This window comes from Gavia stellata, chromosome 3 (assembly GCF_030936135.1).
Source record: "Gavia stellata isolate bGavSte3 chromosome 3, bGavSte3.hap2, whole genome shotgun sequence".
Classification (NCBI taxonomy): Eukaryota; Metazoa; Chordata; class Aves; order Gaviiformes; family Gaviidae; genus Gavia; species Gavia stellata.
In genome coordinates, this window is record NC_082596.1 from 30,035,853 (window position 1) to 30,057,353 (window position 21,501).

Sequence of the window (21,501 nt, forward strand, 5' to 3'; positions counted from 1 at the left end):
ATCCAACTGCAGAAACTCAAGTGAAGTGTCACTAATAACTTACTGAACCTCCTTCAGAGGGAGCAGGTACAAGACAGGCTCTCTGAAAGATCAGCTACAATGACACAAGGTATATACACTTTGGGTTAAGAAACAATTTCTATGTTCAGAAAATGCTAAAATAGTTAATATTTAGAATATTACAGAAATGTCAGTATTTCCAATTAGTTACTGAAGACATCTTTTCACCCAAACATGAAAGCATCTATACAAAATTTTTAAGACCAATATTTATATTTGAGCATGTACTATGTGTTCATTTAATGTCTAAGCAGATCTTTAACTTTGCATTTACAGTTTAGGACTACAGAATTAATTTCTAACAGACTAGTAGAATTAAAAATTTCTAGCTATTCTGAGCACATATATACACTCCAAATCTGAATTTTTATCTGTAACATTATTGATCTCATTGTTACACAGCAAGCACCTACAAGTATTTCTAGACTATTTTATTAATTTTCATTTCTCTGTATTTTGGTCCCTACTACACTCTCATAGTTTAAGAACCAAAGGAGTAACAAATTATGACCCAAATAAGTTTGAATATATCATATGAAAAGTCTTCACATCCGTAATGCCGAAGAGTTTGTCTATTTAAATCACAATACCATCTCAGCAAATCAGTTATCAGCTGTTACTTTCTGGGAAAAGAGCTACTAGCCAGTTATAGCAGCAGTACAAACACGATTTTAGATCAAATAACCCTGTCTCAGCCAACTGACTTGCATTTGGCAATCCCATTATCAAATTACATTTCTGCTTCTTTGTATGCATGTTCAGATGAAACGCAATTATAGCATTAAAATCAAGCCCACATACCCTGGTGGCAGAGGTTCTGTACTGGCATTACCAGGTTGCTGTCTTACAGGTTCTGCAGATGCACTTGAGGTGGAAGAGGATTCCCTTGGTTTTGCTGCATCTGCTGCTATACTGTTTCTAGAATCAGGCTGAGCACAGTCTGTTGCAGCTGTAGGTTCTAGTCCAGCAGACACAGCAGGTAATGCAGAAATGTGGCTTTCAGAGCAACTAGTTACTTCTGTTGTTGACTGAGGTTCTGCTGTAGTGTTAGTGCAATCTGAAGACGTGGGAGCTTCGACTGAACCTGTCAAAGCCTCAGAGACAGAAGAATTACCAGCTTCTGGTGCAGAGGCGGATGACTCGCCATTAACTGAGAAATGGGAAATAAAACATTTGTGTATCAGAATCTGATGAGATTTACTTTTTGAATGACCAACTTCTGGGGTAAACAACATGGAACAAATACGTTTCAGTCGCACCTATATGCCATAAGCAGCATTTTTGTCTCAGATGACAAAAAGTCACAACGCAGCTGCCTCAGTTAAAGCTGTAATTAAAACTTACAGTCTGCAAGCCATTCTCTATACTTCCCTGCTAAGGTAACTTCTTAGTTTCTGCCTATCTTGGTCAACTCAATGTTACACCTTACTCTTTATATTAGCACAAGGTATCCATCTGCTTCCCAGAAAACAGTACTGCTTTATTTGCTTTGAAACTTTGAACTTATATCTACTTCAAAAAAGAACTGTGATTACTATGACATGAAAGAAAAATATTAAGAGATAGATAACTCTATGAAATTTGGAAAACTGAGAGGCAGTTCTTAGAGATGATTTTTTTCTCCTTTTTCAGAATTGAGGTACAGAACCCTACAATTAAGCAAAAACCACCTGTGTGTGTCTTGGAAAAAAAATCCCCTTCCAAAAGCAGGATTAAAACGTAAAAATTCATCTTTGGCTAATGTAACTTACATAGTTCAATGACTGAAGAAAATTGTTTTAGAATCACAAAGTAAATCAATTTCTGCCTTTTGAAGAACAATATAAATGTCATCCAACTCAAGCAAGCATAATCTCACAAAAGGTTTAAAGTAGGCATGGATTTAGCTGGAGAAGAGTGCTAAGAAGGCTTTATTACTCCCAAGCCCACTTGGCCAACAATAAATCAATACTAATCATCTGCAGAGCTTAATAGAACAATATCTAAGCACAACAAGATCTTGTCTTAGAAAAGTGAAATCAGGTACGGCAGTCAGTAGGGCCCCCATTAAAAGTCAAGGCCCTATATTAAAAGCAGTGCAATGTCATTCACAGCTTTTATTTTCTGCACCACTAATCAACACCAGACAGTGACAATTCTTTTTAAACTCAACAGTTTGTACCTCATCTAGAGTTGGAACTATTTTTCTACAAAACTAAATACAATATGCAAAGCAGACTTCAAGTAATTTTCTACCTAACAGCATACTATCAGGTTACAATTCTAAGGACAGAGGCCAATACAATTGCTCTATACTCATAACCTTATTGATACAGATTTGCAAAATTTAACCCTAAACTAGTGCCTATAAAATGCTGTTCCATCATTTTAAAAAGTTAATTTACTTTAATTCTGTATAACACCCTTACAAATAAAATAGCTAGATTCTACTTATTACTTGCAACATGTATATAAAGTCAGCAATTTCTTGATTTACCAGATGGTCAGAAAAGCAGGTCAAAGAATTACAAACAACAAAACTGTCATCAGCAATGTATTTAAATTAGCGAGTCAGTTTCTTTAAGGAATTATCTCTGGGCCATAAAAGTTTTCTTGCATGATTTTACAGGCAGCAGCAGATTTGTAAGATTTGTAAAGGCACTGCTTTTTGAACACAACTATTCCGGGGTAATACATCACTATTTCCAGCTCACACAAAACAGGTTAACTACATTAAGATATGTCAAGACTTTGTATTATTTCAAACAAAAGTAAAGCATGACATTAAAAAAAAAACATAACTACAGACAATCTGATGAAGTTTATTCAAACTTCTGCTTTAACTAGCAATAATTTTACTTAAATAGGAAAAAAGCCAACTGAAATTTCAGCTTTCATTTAAAAAAAAAAATTCAATTCATCCACATGAAAGTGTGAATGGGATTACATAACAAAGTTAGAAGCAAAATAAATGGCAAATCATCAGCTCTTTTAGTAAGCTGATCTCTAAAATAGATCTATAAAATGTTACATCAGCCAATTACCTCACCAATATAATCTAAACCAGCAATTCTGGCAACACCACATGAAATTACAATCTTGCTAAGCACAAAAGGCGGGGGGCGGGGGGGGTGGAAGTCTGTCATCAACAAATGCTGGAAACCTGTTTTATGCCTTGCCTTAAAAAGTCTCCACCAACTGGTACAGTAGTCGAAAACTGTTATATCAGTGCCTCAGTGCAAGCTCAGTGATGATTTCATCAATATTACAATTTTAACAAATCAATTATTTTTGCAATTACCTTATCCTAATACAGATTTCAAACGGATCTCTCCACTATTGAAGAAAAAGGGAGCAATGCCTAAATAATATATATGCCCTCTGGCCTTCAACTGAAAAGAGAGGGGAATCAAATTCAAGTTCTCCAAATAGAGAAAAGCTTCAGAGAAGACCTAATTTAATTATTACCTTTTAAAGTTCGTAATTGTTTCTGCTATCTTCCCACCATACCCATATTTCCCACTCTATTACAGAAAGTTTGACAGTCTCTGTTCTACTGCTTATTAACAGCTTGCCTATTTCTATTTCAGGTCATCTTTTTCCTCTGTTATCACTATAATCTCTCTCAAACAGCTGAGAAAAGGCAGAAAGTGCTTAGAAAGCACAGTCATTATTAGATGCAAAGTTTTACGAGAGGAACAAAAATTAAAAAATACTTTCTTTTCACTTGTTTTACTGTACTGAATGTTACTTGTAGTCATAATCAAAGTTTTTGTGTTTCAGAGGAAAATGAAATTTAGTATTTGCCAAAAGCTGTTTCGAAACAGAATACCCTTTGAAAAAATGGAAGCCAAGGAGAGTCTGCAACACATCTCAACTCAGAGCACAGCAGTTCCCTGACAGCACTTAAAATCAGATTTATCTAATGGCAAAAGAAACTTAACTATAGTTACTCAAATTAATTGTGAAAGAGATCTGATTTTTCCTCCAAACAATCAGTAATATGGTTTAGTCATCTGGGACAGAGAAATGGAAGTTTTAGATGCTTTACAACTTTCTTCATCAGAGAAGAGAACTGACAAAAGTATGAAAGTTAGTACATTTAAAGAATGGATCTACTCCAGAAAAATTCATGGAAATGGACAGGCAAGATTATAAATTCAAGCCCAAAAACAAAATTTTTTTTGAAGTCTAACAAAAAGTTTATAGAAAAAGTGGCTCAACTTCAGATACATTTCAACCAGACGAAAAAGCCTTTTGGAACATGTTCTCATAACTCTCCCATTCTTACCAGTGCTGTTGACAGGCTGAGCTGCAAGTGGTTTTGGTACTGGTGTATTTTTGGGTCTGGCTGCAACGTGAGTAGGAGATGGTGTGCTGTCTCCATTAACAGCTTCTATACAGAATGTATTCTGTACTACAGAGTTGGAAGGTACTTGATTGTCTATCCCATTAGAAATGTCACAAGCAGATCTTGGTAAAAATAAAAGATCATTTTAGGTTACTACAAACAACATGTTAAACAGTTATGCAACTAAAGCAAATCCTACACTAAATCATGCTGAAGAAACAAATAAAGAAATGGAGGTAAATTCACAACCGTTTCTAAAACAATGTTTGCAGCCTAGATAACAGTCAAGCGCAAGAACAAAACAATTAAGGAACAAAAGGCAAATTTTGGTTTTGAGGATTTCAGATACTTAAAACAGGTAAGATTCTCCATTTCCACTTCATCTTTTACTTGTGATGACATATTAGAATTGAGTTGGGCAGATTGATGTGCCTGCCACATCTTCCAAAACTGCCTTAGGGACCCTTCCAAAGTACAGCTACGAGCAGGAAAACTTTTTATCTCATTAAGCAAGTGGAACAATTGGTTTTGTTTGTCGTATCTCCAAAAATTATTCCAGTCATAACATAAGAAAGTAACAAAACTCTCTCTCAGTAAAAGGAAAATAAGATGAGCTTCTCCATGCATAGGCAGGACGGGACATTGTGAGGACAGATACACAGAGGCAGCTCTGGGTTTATAAGGCCCCATGGAAATAAATGTAGTGTAAGGGCTCGTGAATGGAAAGTCTTGTTCAATTACACTGTTTTTACTTAAATCTATCCCAAAATGCTTAAAGCCATGTGAAAATTACATTCGATGACAACTCCCCATCTTCTCAAGGAGTAGAGGCTAAAAATTAGAGAGAAGTTAAACACATGACAAAAAATTTAAGAATTGTTAGAAGTCCCACTTTGCAGAATAAGAAAGGAAGAAGTGGCATTTCCATGCTACCTTACTCAACTCCAAAGGAGTAGTATAAACAGAGAATTAAAGTATTATCCCTTTTCAACTCTAGACTACAAACCCAATTAGCTTCCTAAAGACATGCACAGAAGCTACCTTAAAACTTTTCTTCATCTCTTAATTTTAAAACTGTAAATCAAAACTGCTGGATAGTTGTATGGAAAACTGCTGTAATGAAAATATAAACATCAGGAGCAGGATCCCAGTAAAAGCCACACCTCCAGCAACAACGGCTGAATGAAAACAAACGATTGTTACTACTGTTTCAAAATGGCATGCAGATGTGTTTCAAATCACTTTTAACAGTCCCAAACCTTTCTAACGAAAACTAAGAAGCAGCAACTTTTTATCCTCACTCCCTCATATTGGGCACCCATGGGGGAACAGAGACAAATATCCACATATTCAAAAAAAAAAGAATCAAGTCAAGCGTACAACGACAAATGTGTCTCTGTCACTCAAATGCATAGCAACTGTATGGTTTTTCACTCCAGTGTGTGTCAAGAACTTAAACGGAAAGGGGTTCACTGCAAGGTAACTGAGCAGGTCAGTAACATTATATTGATCTGAATGTTGACCTGTTTGACTCACTAGTGGTGAGAGGGCAATCAATCTACTCCTACTTCTCTCCAGGCAGTCCTTGAGCTGGTATAAATGTAAGAGAAGCCAAGAATGAAGCTCTAAATTGATCCTAAAGCCTTTTTCTTGCCACTTCAGGTTGAAGCAGGCAAACCCTTTACCTCAGTGTTCTGAATACTGCTTCCTAAGCTCAATACAAGTCTCTTAACAAATCCCTGACCACAACCTTGAAAAGGAACTGGATGAGGGGGAAGAAATTTAGGCTTTTTTTTTTTTCTTCCTTCCATTCAGATGGTACATTGCAACATGTTGGTAGACATGAACAGAAATGGTTCTTAAACAGCAGAAGAAAACAAATGGAGTAAGTACACAAAACCACACTAAACCACTGCTCCCATAATCTGTGCTGCAGCATTTAGTAGACTTCCAATCAGTTTAATTTTTATGTTCAGAAGGCTACACATCCAAGAGGCAATGATAGAGTAGTGGAGAGCAGACTCTACCAGCAGAGGAAGAACAGGGTTATAAATCTAATTCTTCTCAAGCTAAATTATGTAATTATCATACAAGTAATGTTTCTAAAACCTGTGGTAACATAACTTAGGGCTATCCCCTTCAAAAAAATAAAAAACCCACACAAACAACCCAAACATTTCAACTGATAAATTTGCTAATATACTTCATATAGCATAAAACACAAAAATAAATTCCAACCTGGATGTACTTCTTGCTGAAGCATCTCTGCTTTCATGCATAGCCTCGCCATTTTGCTGAACTTCTACTGAACAGTAAGAAACAAATTCAACAGAAATATTCTATTATATCTGTTTGAAATCTTAATCAAAATATCACCATCTGATTTAATTATTTTAACTTACTGGTTGCTGATGAACTGAGATCTGTAAGAGATTCTTGTTCAACAACCAAACCATCTAGCACAACTGTCAGTTCACCTGTTTGCACCATGCCACTCTTGTTTTCCAAAGACAGTTTCAACTGTTCTTTCACCTTCTCCACTATAAATGGAGTTGGGGTGGATAGAGGGAGAGAAGGAGAGAAGGGATAAGGGAAAGATTAAATTCTAAACAACATTAAAAGAGACTTTCAACACAAAAATATGATACATGTATTTAGTTGTACAGCACTGAACATCAGAGATACTCAGATGACCCAAATCAACACAGAAATCACTAAGAAGCTGTGTAAATTTACATTTGCTGTGGGTAAAAGCAGTTTATTCTAAAAATAAACTGGGCATTTACATAGTATATTCTATAGGTATGCTATAGGATCCACACAGTTTCAGTACTTTGTTGTTAATGATTTCCCAGGTTTGCTGTTTCCACTAAGCCCTTTTGAAATTATGCACTACTTACATGACATGAGAAGGCTTAAAGTCAAACAACTTCCAAACTACACATCCAAATACTACAAGTCATGGGGAACCTTGTTGTACAACCAGAGCTTATGTTCATTTCTCATATCACCTTCCAAAACTAATTTTAAGAGACCACTGAGAAGAACATCACTTTGAGGAAGAAGTAAATGCAAAGACTGAACAGAGTTGTTCCTCATTTTTAAAAATTATTTTTAGTAAATCCTTACTAGCATTTTCATAGATCCCAACTCCAAGGATTAAACAGTAACAGAGAGGATACCTCAAGTAACCAAAAATTAAATCAGAAACTATTTTCACCAAAAGAAACTTTGAGATAATTGAGATATACAAAAAAATGTGTACATGGTGCAGTAGAAGAATTCAATATGACTGATAAGCAATGCACACATTTGTAGAGAGACATACATAATCCAGAGGTAAAACATGCTGTGGATGCTGCGTAATTCTCTCTAAATCAACTATTACTAGTACAGCAGTTAAAGCTACATGTCATAAATCCAAACACAGTCAGCTATGAGTTCACATTAATCAGGTTAAAATGGTTAAGGCCTTTTAGTATTTGCGGTCTCAGATTAAAAGATTAATTTTTCAAGATACACCACCGTATTTCCCTCCATATAATAACATTCCAAGCTAAAGTTAAAGCTCACAGTGCAGTTCTATGCATTAAACTAGTATTTCCTTATTTATATCATTCTTAACATAAATCATAAATGAACAATAAACACGAAAATAGGGAAGGCTACCATAAGCTATTGCCAGATACCCCCAAGCTGCTACTTTAAAGAGCAGGTTCGACAGTGTAGTTGGGCAGTAGTTACTAGCAGACACCCACTGCTATATTACAATGGATTTCAAAGTACTTTAAATTGCTGGAGCAAGCACAAAGCTCCCAAATCTACAGAACTATTGATTCAGCAATCTGCATTTTGGAAAATGGTACTACCTGAAAAAAGAGAAAGAAGAAACTAGCCTATCATTGAGTTTCTAAATTAACGTATTTATAAATCATTATTTCTGCAAAGGGTGATTGGTTTAGCTTCTGCTTTTTTAACAGGTTATCTCCCTAAACCAGATTGACGGTTGGCTGTAGTCCAACTGAGCTGGCAAGAAAGCTGGAAGGGGTGCGGGCAGCAATTCAATACTCATGGTGTTTAGCAGGAGAAAGTAACAGCAGTAATTCTTAAGTTTCTGCATTTAGAGGACTTCCCCTTTACATTTTCTTCAGTACAGAGCCTTTCAAGTGCTGCATTTAGATTAGGTATCAATAACTGAACAACTGAAGGATGCCAATCAGATTATTCTACCACTGAATTACTGGATAATCCAGTGTGTGTCAGACTGCTGACTTGCCCAAATCAGAACCACTGTACATAAAGTGCTTTTGGTGCAATGTACAGCTGACTCAGTCAACCATTCCCCAAAAGCATTTGCCAAGTTGTTGGATCCTACATCCCCTGGACCTACAGTAATAAAATATTAACTATTTTGTTAGAAATAGTTAAAATAGTAACTTTTTTTTTGCTAACATTATTACAACGCAGTTTCTTCTGATACAGGTTTTTTTAATTTAAAAAAGAAGCAATTTTTTTTGCTTAACTATGGAATCTTGGGCAGAATCTTTATAATCTTTATAATACTGCTGAAGAAACCCCACTTGATTTTGGGTTCTGTTTCAATTTTCTGTAAGAATCAGAAAAAGGAAGCTTTTTTTTGGCTCTCCTTTCCCCCTACCTCCCTAAACAGAGCTCTCAGGTTTGCATATCTAACTTGTGAGAAAAGTTAGAGATTGGTTTAGCTGGAATTCTACTGCCACTCTGGAGTGGAATTTAAAGTGTGGATTCACCATCTTCTTGTACTAATGAAAAAAATCTTAAAAAGCAAATTAGATAAAAACGACCTGTTTTTATTCTATTAAAGACAATTAAAATTAGAAGTTACATAGAAGACCACAATCTCTAATGTACTAAAAGGAAGTTCTCAATTGTTTCATTAACCAGTGGTTCCTACTGTTCTCTGGGCAGCTAAATTATGAGGTAAAAATATCCAGCCTTCCTATTAGTGATTCCAGAGAAGGAAAACATGAAAAATTACACAGATTACTTTTCTGAAAGTTTAGACTTCTTTTTTTAACCAAGTCTAAAACAGATCTTCTAGCAAATTAGTTACCAATTTGCCACAAAACATTGTATTTAATCACTTCTGCTTTTACTTAATTGGTAGTATCTCATACTTTAATGTTTGTTTCAAAATTATTATAAACCATTGTTACATTTAAATTGCTCTCGATAGCACAGATATCTCTAGAAGAGACAAGTAAAGACATCAACTGAAAGTCAGTTGTAACTACATGTATAGTTAGTAGTCTGGTTGCCAGTTTGATATATAGATTAGTAATAATAATTCTACTTCACTCAAAATATCCTTCATGATAACTTACATTTTCTATTGTGTATTTCCAAAGCTTGTCTCAAGTCTACAGTGGCTCTTCCTAATAAAGCATCTGCTTTTAAAGTGTGATGGCTCCACACTCTAAATTCCAGCGTAGTCTGTGGAGTCACATTCCTGCATATAAAATACATTTTTTAAAAAAATATATACAGATTTTAAGTATTTGTTCTTGTTATCAGGAGTATTTGAACTTAATTCACTTTCTCATATTTATTGTGTTTCTTGATACTAATTAACTGAAAGACTTTTTTGTACTGCAAGGGTAAAGTTTTAACTAAGAACTGCAAACACTACAATATTTATACTTAAAATCAAACTTAAAGTGCATTACTATGACAGCATAAGGAATTTGAGGAGTATCAGAATAACCTACACTAAGCTCAAATCTCAGTTATATAAAACATATCTTACTTTATTAATGAAAGGCATGTTTTCCTTATTCCTCACTATTCCAGAATTCTAGCTAAAAAATCTCATTATTAAACATGGAGAAAAAGGTGGTAAGTATATTTGTCTGTCACTAGAAAGAAAAATACTAAATATTTTTTAAAAAGGAAAAAGCAACCAATCAGCTACTTGCAAGCAGGAAGAACCCACTTAATAGGTGTCAGCTTGCCATGAAAGTGTTGATAAAACATTTGTGAATTCACAAATATATATAAAACCATGATGCATACTCACAGAAATCAGAGGGGAAAAATCAAATTATGAAGCTAAAGTAAAAACTGGAGGGAAGCAGAAAGGTAAAGGACCCAAATACAGTAATATTATAATAACCTTTGGCAGTGATCTCTCCCCTGCTCAAGAAGGAAAACGAGAAGCTATGCTAGGCCCTGGAGAGTAAGTGTTGTAGTACAGGGTCTAGTAATGCAAGAGTGCTCCTGGCTGTGAAAAATGGAGTAGAATCACTGTACTGCAAAAAGTCAAAGGCCATATATCCATCCGTATTGGATACAGAAAGTTCTATCAGCATTGATGAAAACAATATTAAAAACAACCCCCACCCTCCCAACAACAGGGCTAGCTTTATGGTCAGTCGAACATGTTGGACAACGTGGATTTTTGCTGAAACGCATGAGAAAATACATTTTTTGCATTTTGAATAGGCTGCCTTCTAATGGAAGTCTTACTAAAAGACCAGCTCAACAAAGAAAAGAAAAAGAAACCACCTGCACACAGAGAATATATTGCTGGTGCTCATGCAGACCCATAGAAGTGAGGGGAATTTGGTAAGCCACAGAGTTCAGTTACCCTCAAATAGACTGGGCAACTGAAGCAACAATACCATTCCAATAGCCAGAGGAAGAGGGGGCCAGAATACCTTATACATATAAGGGTAAGATCCTAAGTAATACTATGATGGAATGAGTCTGTTTGGCTGCACTGTGCATGCCAAATGACCTCATTTCTATCAGCTCGCCAAATCCTGCCAAATCAAACCGGCTTCCTCAACAGAAACTCTGGTCTCTGTGAATATACTGATAGCTCTGTACTTGTGCTGGTAATAGCCCCTGGAAATCATCATCAGGTCCAAGACTATATTATTCCCTTTTGCAATACTGCAAAGGGCTAATAAGCTCTACTAAACCTGAAACATTGAGAAACGTGGCACATGAATACCCTACTTGCTTCAGCCCATGTCCGTAGTTAGTAAGTAAGTGTTCCCAAGCGAACAGTTCCCCAAAGCTAGGTATGTTGTACCACTCCCCGCTCTCCAGCACTATCAGTTATAGAACCTGGCATGGTTCCTACTATTAATAAAGCTGGCTGTTGCACAAAGACAGGTCAGATGCTGTAAAATGTACTGACCCATGTTCAATGCCACTTGATCGTAGCTATGCTGTTTCCAGACCCAAATCTGAAGCAGTACAATCTTGCTTGTATAATAAAGCATTCTAGCCAATTGCACAGTGCAAGACTGCCAGTTCTCCATAGAGTCATATTCAGGTATATCTACACCTGTAGCACAGTTAAATCAAATTAAACCACAAGAAGATTAAAAACGTCAAATACTAGGATAAGTTGCAAGGTCACTTTGCAGTAAACTGGTTTTGTGTGTTTATCCCTTCATTAGCAAATTTAAAGGAAAAAGTGACCTTCCTCATAAATACTACTTATCCAGCTGAGATTTTTTTCCTTTTAAAGTTGAGAATGACATGGTTACAATTAGTAACATCTTCTAGAGAGGAATCTTAAACTTGAACGGTCCACAGTGCTAACAAATATCAAGAGTATACCATGTATAGCAACTATATGCAAGCAACACTCTCTGTACAAAAAAATATTCTCAAAACATTGTAAGAATTGAGAAAAAAGATTTCATTTGAGATAAATATAATCTTATGTCTGCATTTAGTCATCAACAGCCAGAGAAAACTATGTAGGCAGCCAAGCTTAGTAAATATTTGCCTGCAATGTCTGCCTAATAAATAATATTAAACAACCAAAAAAATCTACTTACACTGTCAGCTGCTCATCCCATTTTGGATTTGAAGAACTACTTGATTTTGCTGTTTTCTTAATTTCTCCATCTGCAGTTAATTCGGTGTAGAAACTTGTTCCAAACCAATTCTTTTTCCGTTTCAGTTTGGCACTAGAAACTAATAAAATACATTGCTTTATCTGTAACAGCATACTGTTGCTGAAAAACAGAAAAAGTACTACCTACACAATGTATGAAACACAGCATGGCAATGTTATTCCTCACCTTTTCTACTTCTGCTGAACATAAAGAGGTCAATGAGAGGCTTTTATTTTCAAAAGCTACTTTATCAGATAGTTGAAACCAAGTGTGACATATTCTCTTCACCACGTGCTGGCAGGATGGGTTGGAGAAACAGCACAATTACTTTAGGGATAAACACTGAAAATCATGTGGGTTCTTTTGTTTGTTTTCTCATTGTTCTTCCCACTCTTCCCTCAACTGAAAAATATCTAAGTATGATACATCTGAGAGATTATCAGGCAGACTTTTTTTTTAATTATATGTAGTTATGAAAGCATATGCAGATCAAGCCTATTTCAGAATGCCCCTGTATAGCGAAGCCTGTATAAAGAGCTTCATTTCCTTGCCTATATTACCTGTGTGGTTAACTTGTGGTTTAACACATCAGTTTGTTAAAAGTAAGAAATCAACTCTAAAATTTCCCCTATTTAAACAGCTTTGCAGATGAACTTAAAAGTTTCAGCAACAATTAAGAAAGAGCAGATGACCAAAGAAGCTATTTTTTACCTCTAAATCACTTGTGAGGTCCTCAGTGCTCCTGAACATAAATCTGGTCTCCCACTCTCCCACTTCCTTGCCCAGCTGCGGAAGTCACTATAAAAACCAACAGCTGCCTAACTGCCAACATTTTAAATTCTATTTCAGGCAGATATTGTCTTCAGAAGACCACATTGATGGACTCACAGCTGTACCTACCTGCTGGCTATGCCTTCTCTCTCATTCCTCCCATACTTCAGTGTGAACTAAAGCAAAGCTGAGTATTTCAAGCCACTTGGAAATAATCCTTCCCTGTTACTTTTCTGTATGGTACTTGCTAATTCAAAAATAAGTGGAAGTTAACTAAACTGTCTGAAAGGGAGACAAAAAAGGTCTGTCATGTATTTCTGGATTACAGTATTCTGAGACATATACATTAGTTACTTAAAAGTTAGTGGGATGTGTCCAAGATTCTAAAGGCATTAGCCATGGACTTTTACTTAATTTCAATTAAAAGGTGAACACTTAACTCCCTCACATTTGAAAAGTCCAGTCTAAGTCACGCGTCATGTGTCATAAAAGGGAACTGCAGCCTTGATTACAATGAAAGATTAAATGTAGAAGACTAAAAACGTAATTCCACATATGGGTCATATTTTTTCATCTGAAATCATGACATATTTTTAAGCTTTAACAACTTCTTCTTCTTCCAGATTTTTTTCATCCATATTTTGCTTTCTAAAAGCAACTGCAACATTTGTTAAAACATAGGTATTTAGTCATAATATTCAAGCTTCCTTTTAGTTTCCCACCTATTATCTGTTTTAAGTCACTGAGTCCCCAAACATGAAAGGAGACCATCATCATTTTTTGGTTAGGACTTGTTTTAAAAAAATTAGAAGTAACAAATACTAGCAAGAGACTTCAAAAAGAACTAACTAAACCTTCAGAAAACTAATCCTAAAAATTGTACAGATTTCTTCCCACTTCGATCCCTGAACCAGATCTCTTGAAGTCAAGAGAAGCTCCAGTGCCAGAAAAATACAAGACTACTTACATAAGGAGCAGTACAGTACAGGATATCAAAATGATCATTTCTGCATACACAGATCTGAAGTTACGGGTCATTTGTGTAACTCAGTTTGTTAGAGTTATATATATTCAATCTACAGATGGCTCCATCTATGCTATTAGTTATTGCCAATTTTGATGATTCATCACGTTATCAAGTAATGTGACCCTTATACAAGGTTAATCAGTTTTAAGGTTCCTCTCTTATCTAATTTGATAAAATATCCATTTTGGGGACTCTCCAGCAATGTATTTTTTCTCAGATAACCTGGCCATCTTTGGACCATCCAGCATCATCTATCTTTCTTGAGATGCAGCTTTTTTTAAGACACAGTATCTTACTTCTGTCTCTTCCAAATTTTGTTCAAGCTAGCCTTAATACATTCTTGGTCATGCATTAATTCTTACTTCTGGGTTCCCAGACTTCTCAGGATCCCTGGAAAGTTTAAGTTATTTATCAATGGTAAAATAATACACACACATACAATTATGTGTACATATATATTTATACACAATATCTAACTACTTGCTGGTAACATTTTCACTTCTAACTACTGTAACACTGTCATAATTAGCTATCAAACTTGTTTACCTAGATGCATTTTACTTATCTTCAGACTACAAGTCTTTGATCTGCTCTGCCATCCCACAGAAAGAGCAGCTAAGACTGACACCAACTGTCACATCCCTGACCACTTCTCATCCATGAATAGCAAAATGCATAACCTACGTGGCCTGTTCAACATCTATTGAAAAAAGTGTCCCCAGCACACTCAGAAATTGCCAGAATTGCTTGTAGCCCATTGTGTTTCCCTTCCAGCAGATACTACTATGGCTGAATTCTGCCTTGAACTATGAGAACCAGCACAGCAAAAGGAAAAAAGTAAGCAGTCACAAGATGCAACATGGTGAATTCCAATTGGACAGAAAGAAAAACATTTTCACAATGATGTGGTTTATCACCAAAGTAAGATGCCCAGGAAAGTTGGTAATCTACAGCCTTTGAGATACTGAAAATTCAACTGGACAATACCCTGAGCAACCTGATCCAACTTCAAAGGTAGCCTTGCCTTCAGCAGCAGAGTGGACTAGGAAATCCACAAAGGTCCCTTCCCACCTGAATTATTCCATATAGCTGCGTAATCCAACCTGCTGCCCTAAGGATAATACAGAATACCTATATTATTCTCAACAGATGTTTACCTGATATGTAATCGAAGACCTTAATCTTTTGAAGGGCTAGCAGATTACGTGATCTCCTCCTGTTCTTCTCCAGCTTCACTATAACATCGCACCTATTTTCAGCTTGGGGTTCACTACAACCGCCCATCTTTTTTGTAGAATTTCAATAATACGTGTTTCCTCTGTAGAATTTGTGCCAGTAATTATTTGTTCCGAAGCAAAATTCCTTATATTTGTCCCTACTGTTGTATTGAATCTCATTTTTTTCTGATTTGAAGAGATCATTAAACCCTGTCATCTAACTCATTGTATAACGTCTACCTATCTTCAATTAACTGACATATATTATAGTCATATTCTTAACTGCAACATTCAAGTTATTAACTAAAATATTAACTATACTGATCCATTTTTTACACTCATTTCAAAGATTGCTTTTTTAGAATATATTATGTTTTCCTGTAAAAATCACCAGGATACAAATCACTACTTGCCTGTTACTTGCATCTGTAATCTTCCGTTATGGTTGTCACTTGTATCAGATCTTGGTGAGGCTGTGGCCATGTCAGAGGTTTAGGCTTTAGCCTAAAAGAAAAGCACACAGGTAGCTTATTAAAAAGTACTTATCTCTGCATGTTAGTTACAACTATTAAATAAAATGCTCAACTAATCATCAAGTTACCAAATGTTACTTACATAGGGCAGAATACATTATTTCATAACACCAGTTAAAAAAAAAAAAAACAATTACTTTGGAAATTTGTTCCATGTTACCTTTGAGGATGTCAAGGCACTTCAGTAATGCATACATTTACATAGTTTAGAACAACTGTTTAACGCAAAAAAAAATTCCGCTGTGATACATCAGTATTACTGTCTCTGGAAGGTATGCTTATGGTCTGATTTCAGATGAGCTAAGCACCAACAACTTCAAATGAACAAAACGTCTGAAACGTTTACATGCTTGAAAATCAAGCTGCGCCCAGAAGGATACACTCAAGCAGTAATGCAAGTGATTCACACAACAAATATTTGTATTCTATCCCTAGATTTGCAATCAGCTTTCTATACCCCTGTTGTCCACCCACAAATCACTTGAGTCAGTAAGCACTTTACAAGGACCACCCCATCTTATCATTTGGCAACAAAATAGCGTGGCTCTGATCTTAGCTGGGGCATCCAGCACTTGAAGTACATGCAGACAATATCACTCCCACCTCCTGAATTACTACACCTGAAACAAAGCTAGAAGTAAAATATTCTCTGTTTCTATCAGACAACTATTTTTCATGAGAAAAGAATATGTGCATTTAAAATACACTTTCCATGATCTGGATGAAATTCCATATATTTGGATTATATTTCTGGATGAAATTAAAAAAGATTAGCTAAAGATTAAATAAACAATATTTTAAAATAATTTTTTATTGTTAATGGTACAAAAAAACTTTTTGCTCTTGCTAAAAACATTAATTTTTTTTTGAGAGCACCATGTGATTGAATATACTTCATCATTTTTTAAATACAGTGATTTGAAGATCTGGTTCTAAATTCAGTTTATTTCAAAACTTGGTTTTAATGGCTGTCATAGCTGGAAAAGACAATTTACAAAGATATGTGCATCCAAATGAAAGTGCATCACTGGCTTCACTTACTAAATCATGATACTCATTTTTCATTCCCATCCACTAACTCTACAAAGGTTTTGCTTGAAATTTGGTCAGTAAATTTCCATCTTCCCCGATATCAATCAGTTGTTATTGCAAACTAATGAAAGGTGGTTTATATTTTTAACAAATGGGTTCAAAACCCCCTGAAACTCTTTATTTGGAAGACTTTTAAACAGGTGAGGAAACTCTGTTTCCAAGTTTAAGTGTACTGATATGAGAGTTTTTAGACAACATCTTTTCTGGCAACAAAATCACACAATGATGGAAACATTTCCAAACATCCATTTTCAAAATGCTCTCTCCATAGCACGAGCTTCTTTCAAAAAGCAGTTACCTTATTGCTCATTGTTAAAACGTCACCTTCACCTTGAAGGGACATGTTAAGTGTCTTTAATTTTTTGAAAGTATCTGTTAGTCAGCATACTGCTGACAGCCACTTGTCATCACAGAACAGGTCAGCAAATTCAGAACACTCGTCTTTTCGTGAAAGAAAAACGTGTAATTAATCTTCAAGTTTTACAACTCTTCTAAGTACTTTGTCATGATAACCAGCTAACCTCTGCATGGTACAAAAGATCTTCCTGGTCAATCCCCGTGTCATTACAAATTATTGTAAAGATTCTACTATTTAAAGGTTTTGTTTTCATACAGTTAACCACATTGATGACATCCTGCAGCACTTAGTGCACTTGTGCACTTCTGGCTCCAACTTCCTTGTTGCTTGCCTATGCATGATGCAGTGAATGAATTCCACGTGTGGTGCTCTCCTTGTAACCTTACCCCAGAATCCTTTTTACTTCAGTCAAAGCAGCCACTCCATCAGTAGTTACACTTGCACAGTTTTTCCATTTAAAAAAACGCTGTTATTAAACAAGTCATTTACTGTTAAGAATGTATCTTCTCTGGTACATCTTTCCTTAGTGACTTACTTCTTTGTGTATTTCATTATCGACACAGAATCTAGCAACTACCGTAAGCTGAGCCACATTACAAACACCTATACTTTCATCCAGCTGTGTATTTTTTTCTAATATTTGTTTCTTCAAATCTTTGGCAATGTTTTCCAGACATCTTCCAACAGTATCTGCTGACAAAGGAATGCATTTTAGTTTGTCTCTATATTGTTTTCCATCTATTATTTCAGACATTTTTACTGCAGCAGGAAGATCAAGTGTTTCCCCAATGGTATGTGGTTTCTATGTCTTTTGCTACTGAGAAACCTCAAAAGAGGCTTCTAAAGATCTATCATTAAGTTTAGTGAAATCTTGTAAAGTACTGGACTCAGTATGGCATGACTTTAAACACTGCTGAAAAAATTGTGGAGGTTTGTCTTCATGTTCTGGATACTTAGTTTTTAAATGCCTTGCTAATTGTGATGGCTTCATACTATCATTAGCCGATATCTCAAGGTACAATATTCTCTTAGGGTGAGGGTCATCATTAGCGATAGTGGATGTACATCCATGTTTTCAATAGCCTTCTTGATAAACCCAAATGTTTTTGGCCAACATCTTCTCAGATCTAATCGCCATTGTTTATACCTTATAACGAGGCTGACCTGGAGCTCATACTAGGAGTAGAAGTGCCAGCTCTGCCATGTTCTTACTGTTCGCTTGTGCTCACATTATTAGTATTCTTTTCAATATTTGCAGGTCTCTTTGCATGAATTTTTTTAAGTCACTTGGCCACGTTTTGAGGTTTAGTTTAGTTAAAACTAGATAATATAATCCATAAATCCACCTAACCGGGCACACATGAACTGCACACATGAACTGCACACATTGCAATACACTGAAAGCAAACAAACAAGTGAAGGTGCTACTGTGAACCCTCCACACTGTGGAATACTAAATCCGCCCACAGCACACCTCACAAACCATACATGGCACAGGACCATCTGAGATACGGACCAAGTAAGAGTGCCAGTGTCAATACGTATATTAAATAGAGTTTAATTTCTTTTTTATTTTTCAGATAAAATGTAAGTCCTAATATTTTCTTCCCACACCTCAATGGATGGTCTTACGCACCTGACTTTGGAGGCCACTGATATGGAGGACATCAACGGAGCAAGACATGTAATCAATTCTGTGACAAGCAAACTCAAATTCTTCACAAGATACCGAGGTCTGCAATCTAGTTCGAATCATACATTAAAAAATTAGTTTAGGCATACTTTTGTAACTGACAAATTATGATTACTTTTACTGGTTTTTCTTCCTCCTACTGTTCAACCTGAATAGATCTAAAATGCTAGGCTTTTTTTTTTTTTTTTATTTGGTTGGTTGGCTGGTTGGTTGGGTTTTGTGCGGTTTTTTTAACTCTACTTCTAGCATGCACAAAGCAAAATAAATATAGAAATAAAGAAATAAACTGTGTCAAAGTCCTCAAGTAGACAGTTCACTGCCTAATCTCCTCAGACTTCAGGTTTCAGGTGCTGATTTATCTGCAAGGCATACCACCTGCCCTAACCTGAGTTTCTGGCTCTGCTTGCTACTAAGCTGCTAACTGCATTTGGCAAACGCGTGTTTGCCAATCTCCTGATAACAGGGAAGTGAGAATTCACTACACTTAGCTTTGCAACTTTCCCCTTGAAGGAAAAAATGACCATGATGCCTGGGAGAAATTATTACAATGGCAGGGAGATCCCAACAGAGGATGAAGATGAAACAAATTTAGGCTGGGGTTGGCTGAGGGGCTGCATGTTTCTGCAGTAGCTACCTGACTGCACCCCACGTCAACAGTGCCCCGATGTTCTGTTTCTGCCCCCGTAAAATGAACATCCTTCCATAATAGAAGTCTGTCTTGTATTCTTGCCAATATGGTACACCTAGGTACCATACACAGCAATGATTACAGTTCCAAATTTTTAGTATGTTGGAAACAAAATACTGCATTAACATGTATTTCAAATACTATTTAGAAAAACAAATTAAAATAATATGGAAGTGCAAAAAAAAATTTGAAGTTTTTTAAATATACATAGCTTTTTTTATCAACAATACATGAAGAAAGTGTTATGTCATATTTTATATTCACAAGGGCTTTACAGAACAGAGCAAACTAGTTGAACTGCCTGATTCTGGTCTCATCATGTTCCAATGATTCCAATGCTGCAGCCCCACCATTCTAGTTTAACTGATTAGGAACTAAGAACTGGTTAGGAATTAAAGGGGATGGAAACATTAAATTTTCTCTGAGTCAAAAGAAGAAAACTAATCAATTGTTTTTTCTAGTAACTTCTTTTTCAGAAGTACCTTAAAAAATTATTTAAGACTTCAGTCATCAGTTATTTTAATCAGTAACTATCCAAACTCAGCTACTGACAATTTTAAATGAAGGTAACAGGTTATTGTCTAATCAGCTTTGATGCAGCTTGGTTCTCCTGGGAGAAGAGAGAGCCTGCTCACATCATGACATTTGTAATTTTCATTCAAGATCCAAAAAGCTACTCTTATCGCATTGTTGAAAAAAACAAACAAACAAAAAAGTCTTCACTGCCTCATGCACACTCGGTCACACTCACTCCCAGTCGAACACATCTTTCATCCAGGTAAACAAAGCCTTCAGGAAGAAAAGTTGGCCAAGTTACATTGTACAAGATGAACGATCTTATCTAGAGCTTTGAACAACTATTACTCCCTGAAGGCCGGTCTGGATATATGACAAATGCTGCTGCACAATCAAAGAGGAGAAGCATAGTCCAAAACGTAGCTCCTCAGCCTTTGACAGGAATATTTCTACCATGATGCAGCCATGGGGGGACGGGGGGGATGGGACATGGGATAACAACCTCGTTTATCACATGAACTGTTTGCAGTAGTGATAAAAACAGTATTAGTGACATTGTGTAAGGTACTAGTACTGATTGTCATATTCGAGAAAAACACAAGACATGAAGAGCATTACTGGGAGAATAAAGACAGTGAAAGAGCAGTCTAAAAACAATAAAGACCGGAAGTAAATCTGCTCTTCATCTATAAATATATCAGGAACATGTAGAAAATGAAAACAAAGGCTGCTGAAATAAAAGAATTGTGTTGACATAAATGTTTCCAAAAATCTCAGGTTTCTGGGGGACAGGTTGCAGCAGAGAAAGAGAACAAGCAGATACTGTATGAAACTAAGCAGGGCCAGTAAAGAAGTCACATAGCAGAGGGACCGACAGACTTTCACTAGGATGGGATTACACCATCATTAGAAGTAAAAATTTTAATAAGCTGAGAAAGATTAAAAAAAGTTCTACAACTAGAAATTCTTCAAATACTGAAAAACTGGAAGTTTCAAGAACTAGCAGCCTCCCGTCTTTATGAGCCAGAAGAAACTATTTCTGCATGGCCAAAAATAACCAAAATTTCAACTAAACAAGTTGTCTGATCTTGGTGAAGGAAGGGATGGGATGGGAATTGCACAAAGTGAAGTGATGATATTCATTTGGAGGACAGAGATGTTTTCACAACCAGGGATACTGTCAAAAGCAGAATAACAGTACTTCTTGATCTAATTTGCAAGAAAGCCTGTATGAGAAAGAAAAACAGGTGGTGAAGAAGCACTGAAAGATGGGGGTTTTTTAAAAACCATTTTTAAAAGTTTTATTTCAAATAATGCAAGC

General features: G+C 35.9%; 1 protein-coding gene across 4 annotated transcripts in view; it reads right to left on the reverse strand.

The window, feature by feature from the left end:
- The window catches only part of WWP1 (WW domain containing E3 ubiquitin protein ligase 1), a 60,698-nt gene that overhangs the window by 23,341 nt on the left and 15,856 nt on the right, over window positions 1–21,501 (reverse strand). For 2 of the 4 annotated variants that reach the window (XM_059836069.1, XM_059836073.1), the window contains exons 2-8: window positions 15,714–15,804; window positions 12,226–12,364; window positions 9,754–9,878; window positions 6,793–6,930; window positions 6,629–6,695; window positions 4,331–4,512; window positions 862–1,210 (exon numbers count right to left, since the gene is read on the reverse strand). In XM_059836069.1, coding sequence (XP_059692052.1) covers window positions 862–1,210; window positions 4,331–4,512; window positions 6,629–6,695; window positions 6,793–6,930; window positions 9,754–9,878; window positions 12,226–12,364; window positions 15,714–15,783 — 1,070 coding nt within the window. In that variant the 5' untranslated portion in view covers window positions 15,784–15,804. Of the gene's footprint in view, window positions 1–861; window positions 1,211–4,330; window positions 4,513–6,628; window positions 6,696–6,792; window positions 6,931–9,753; window positions 9,879–12,225; window positions 12,365–15,713; window positions 15,805–18,919; window positions 18,957–21,501 lie in introns of those variants that run through there. The other 2 variants (XM_059836070.1, XM_059836072.1) reach the window with 2 other exon arrangements.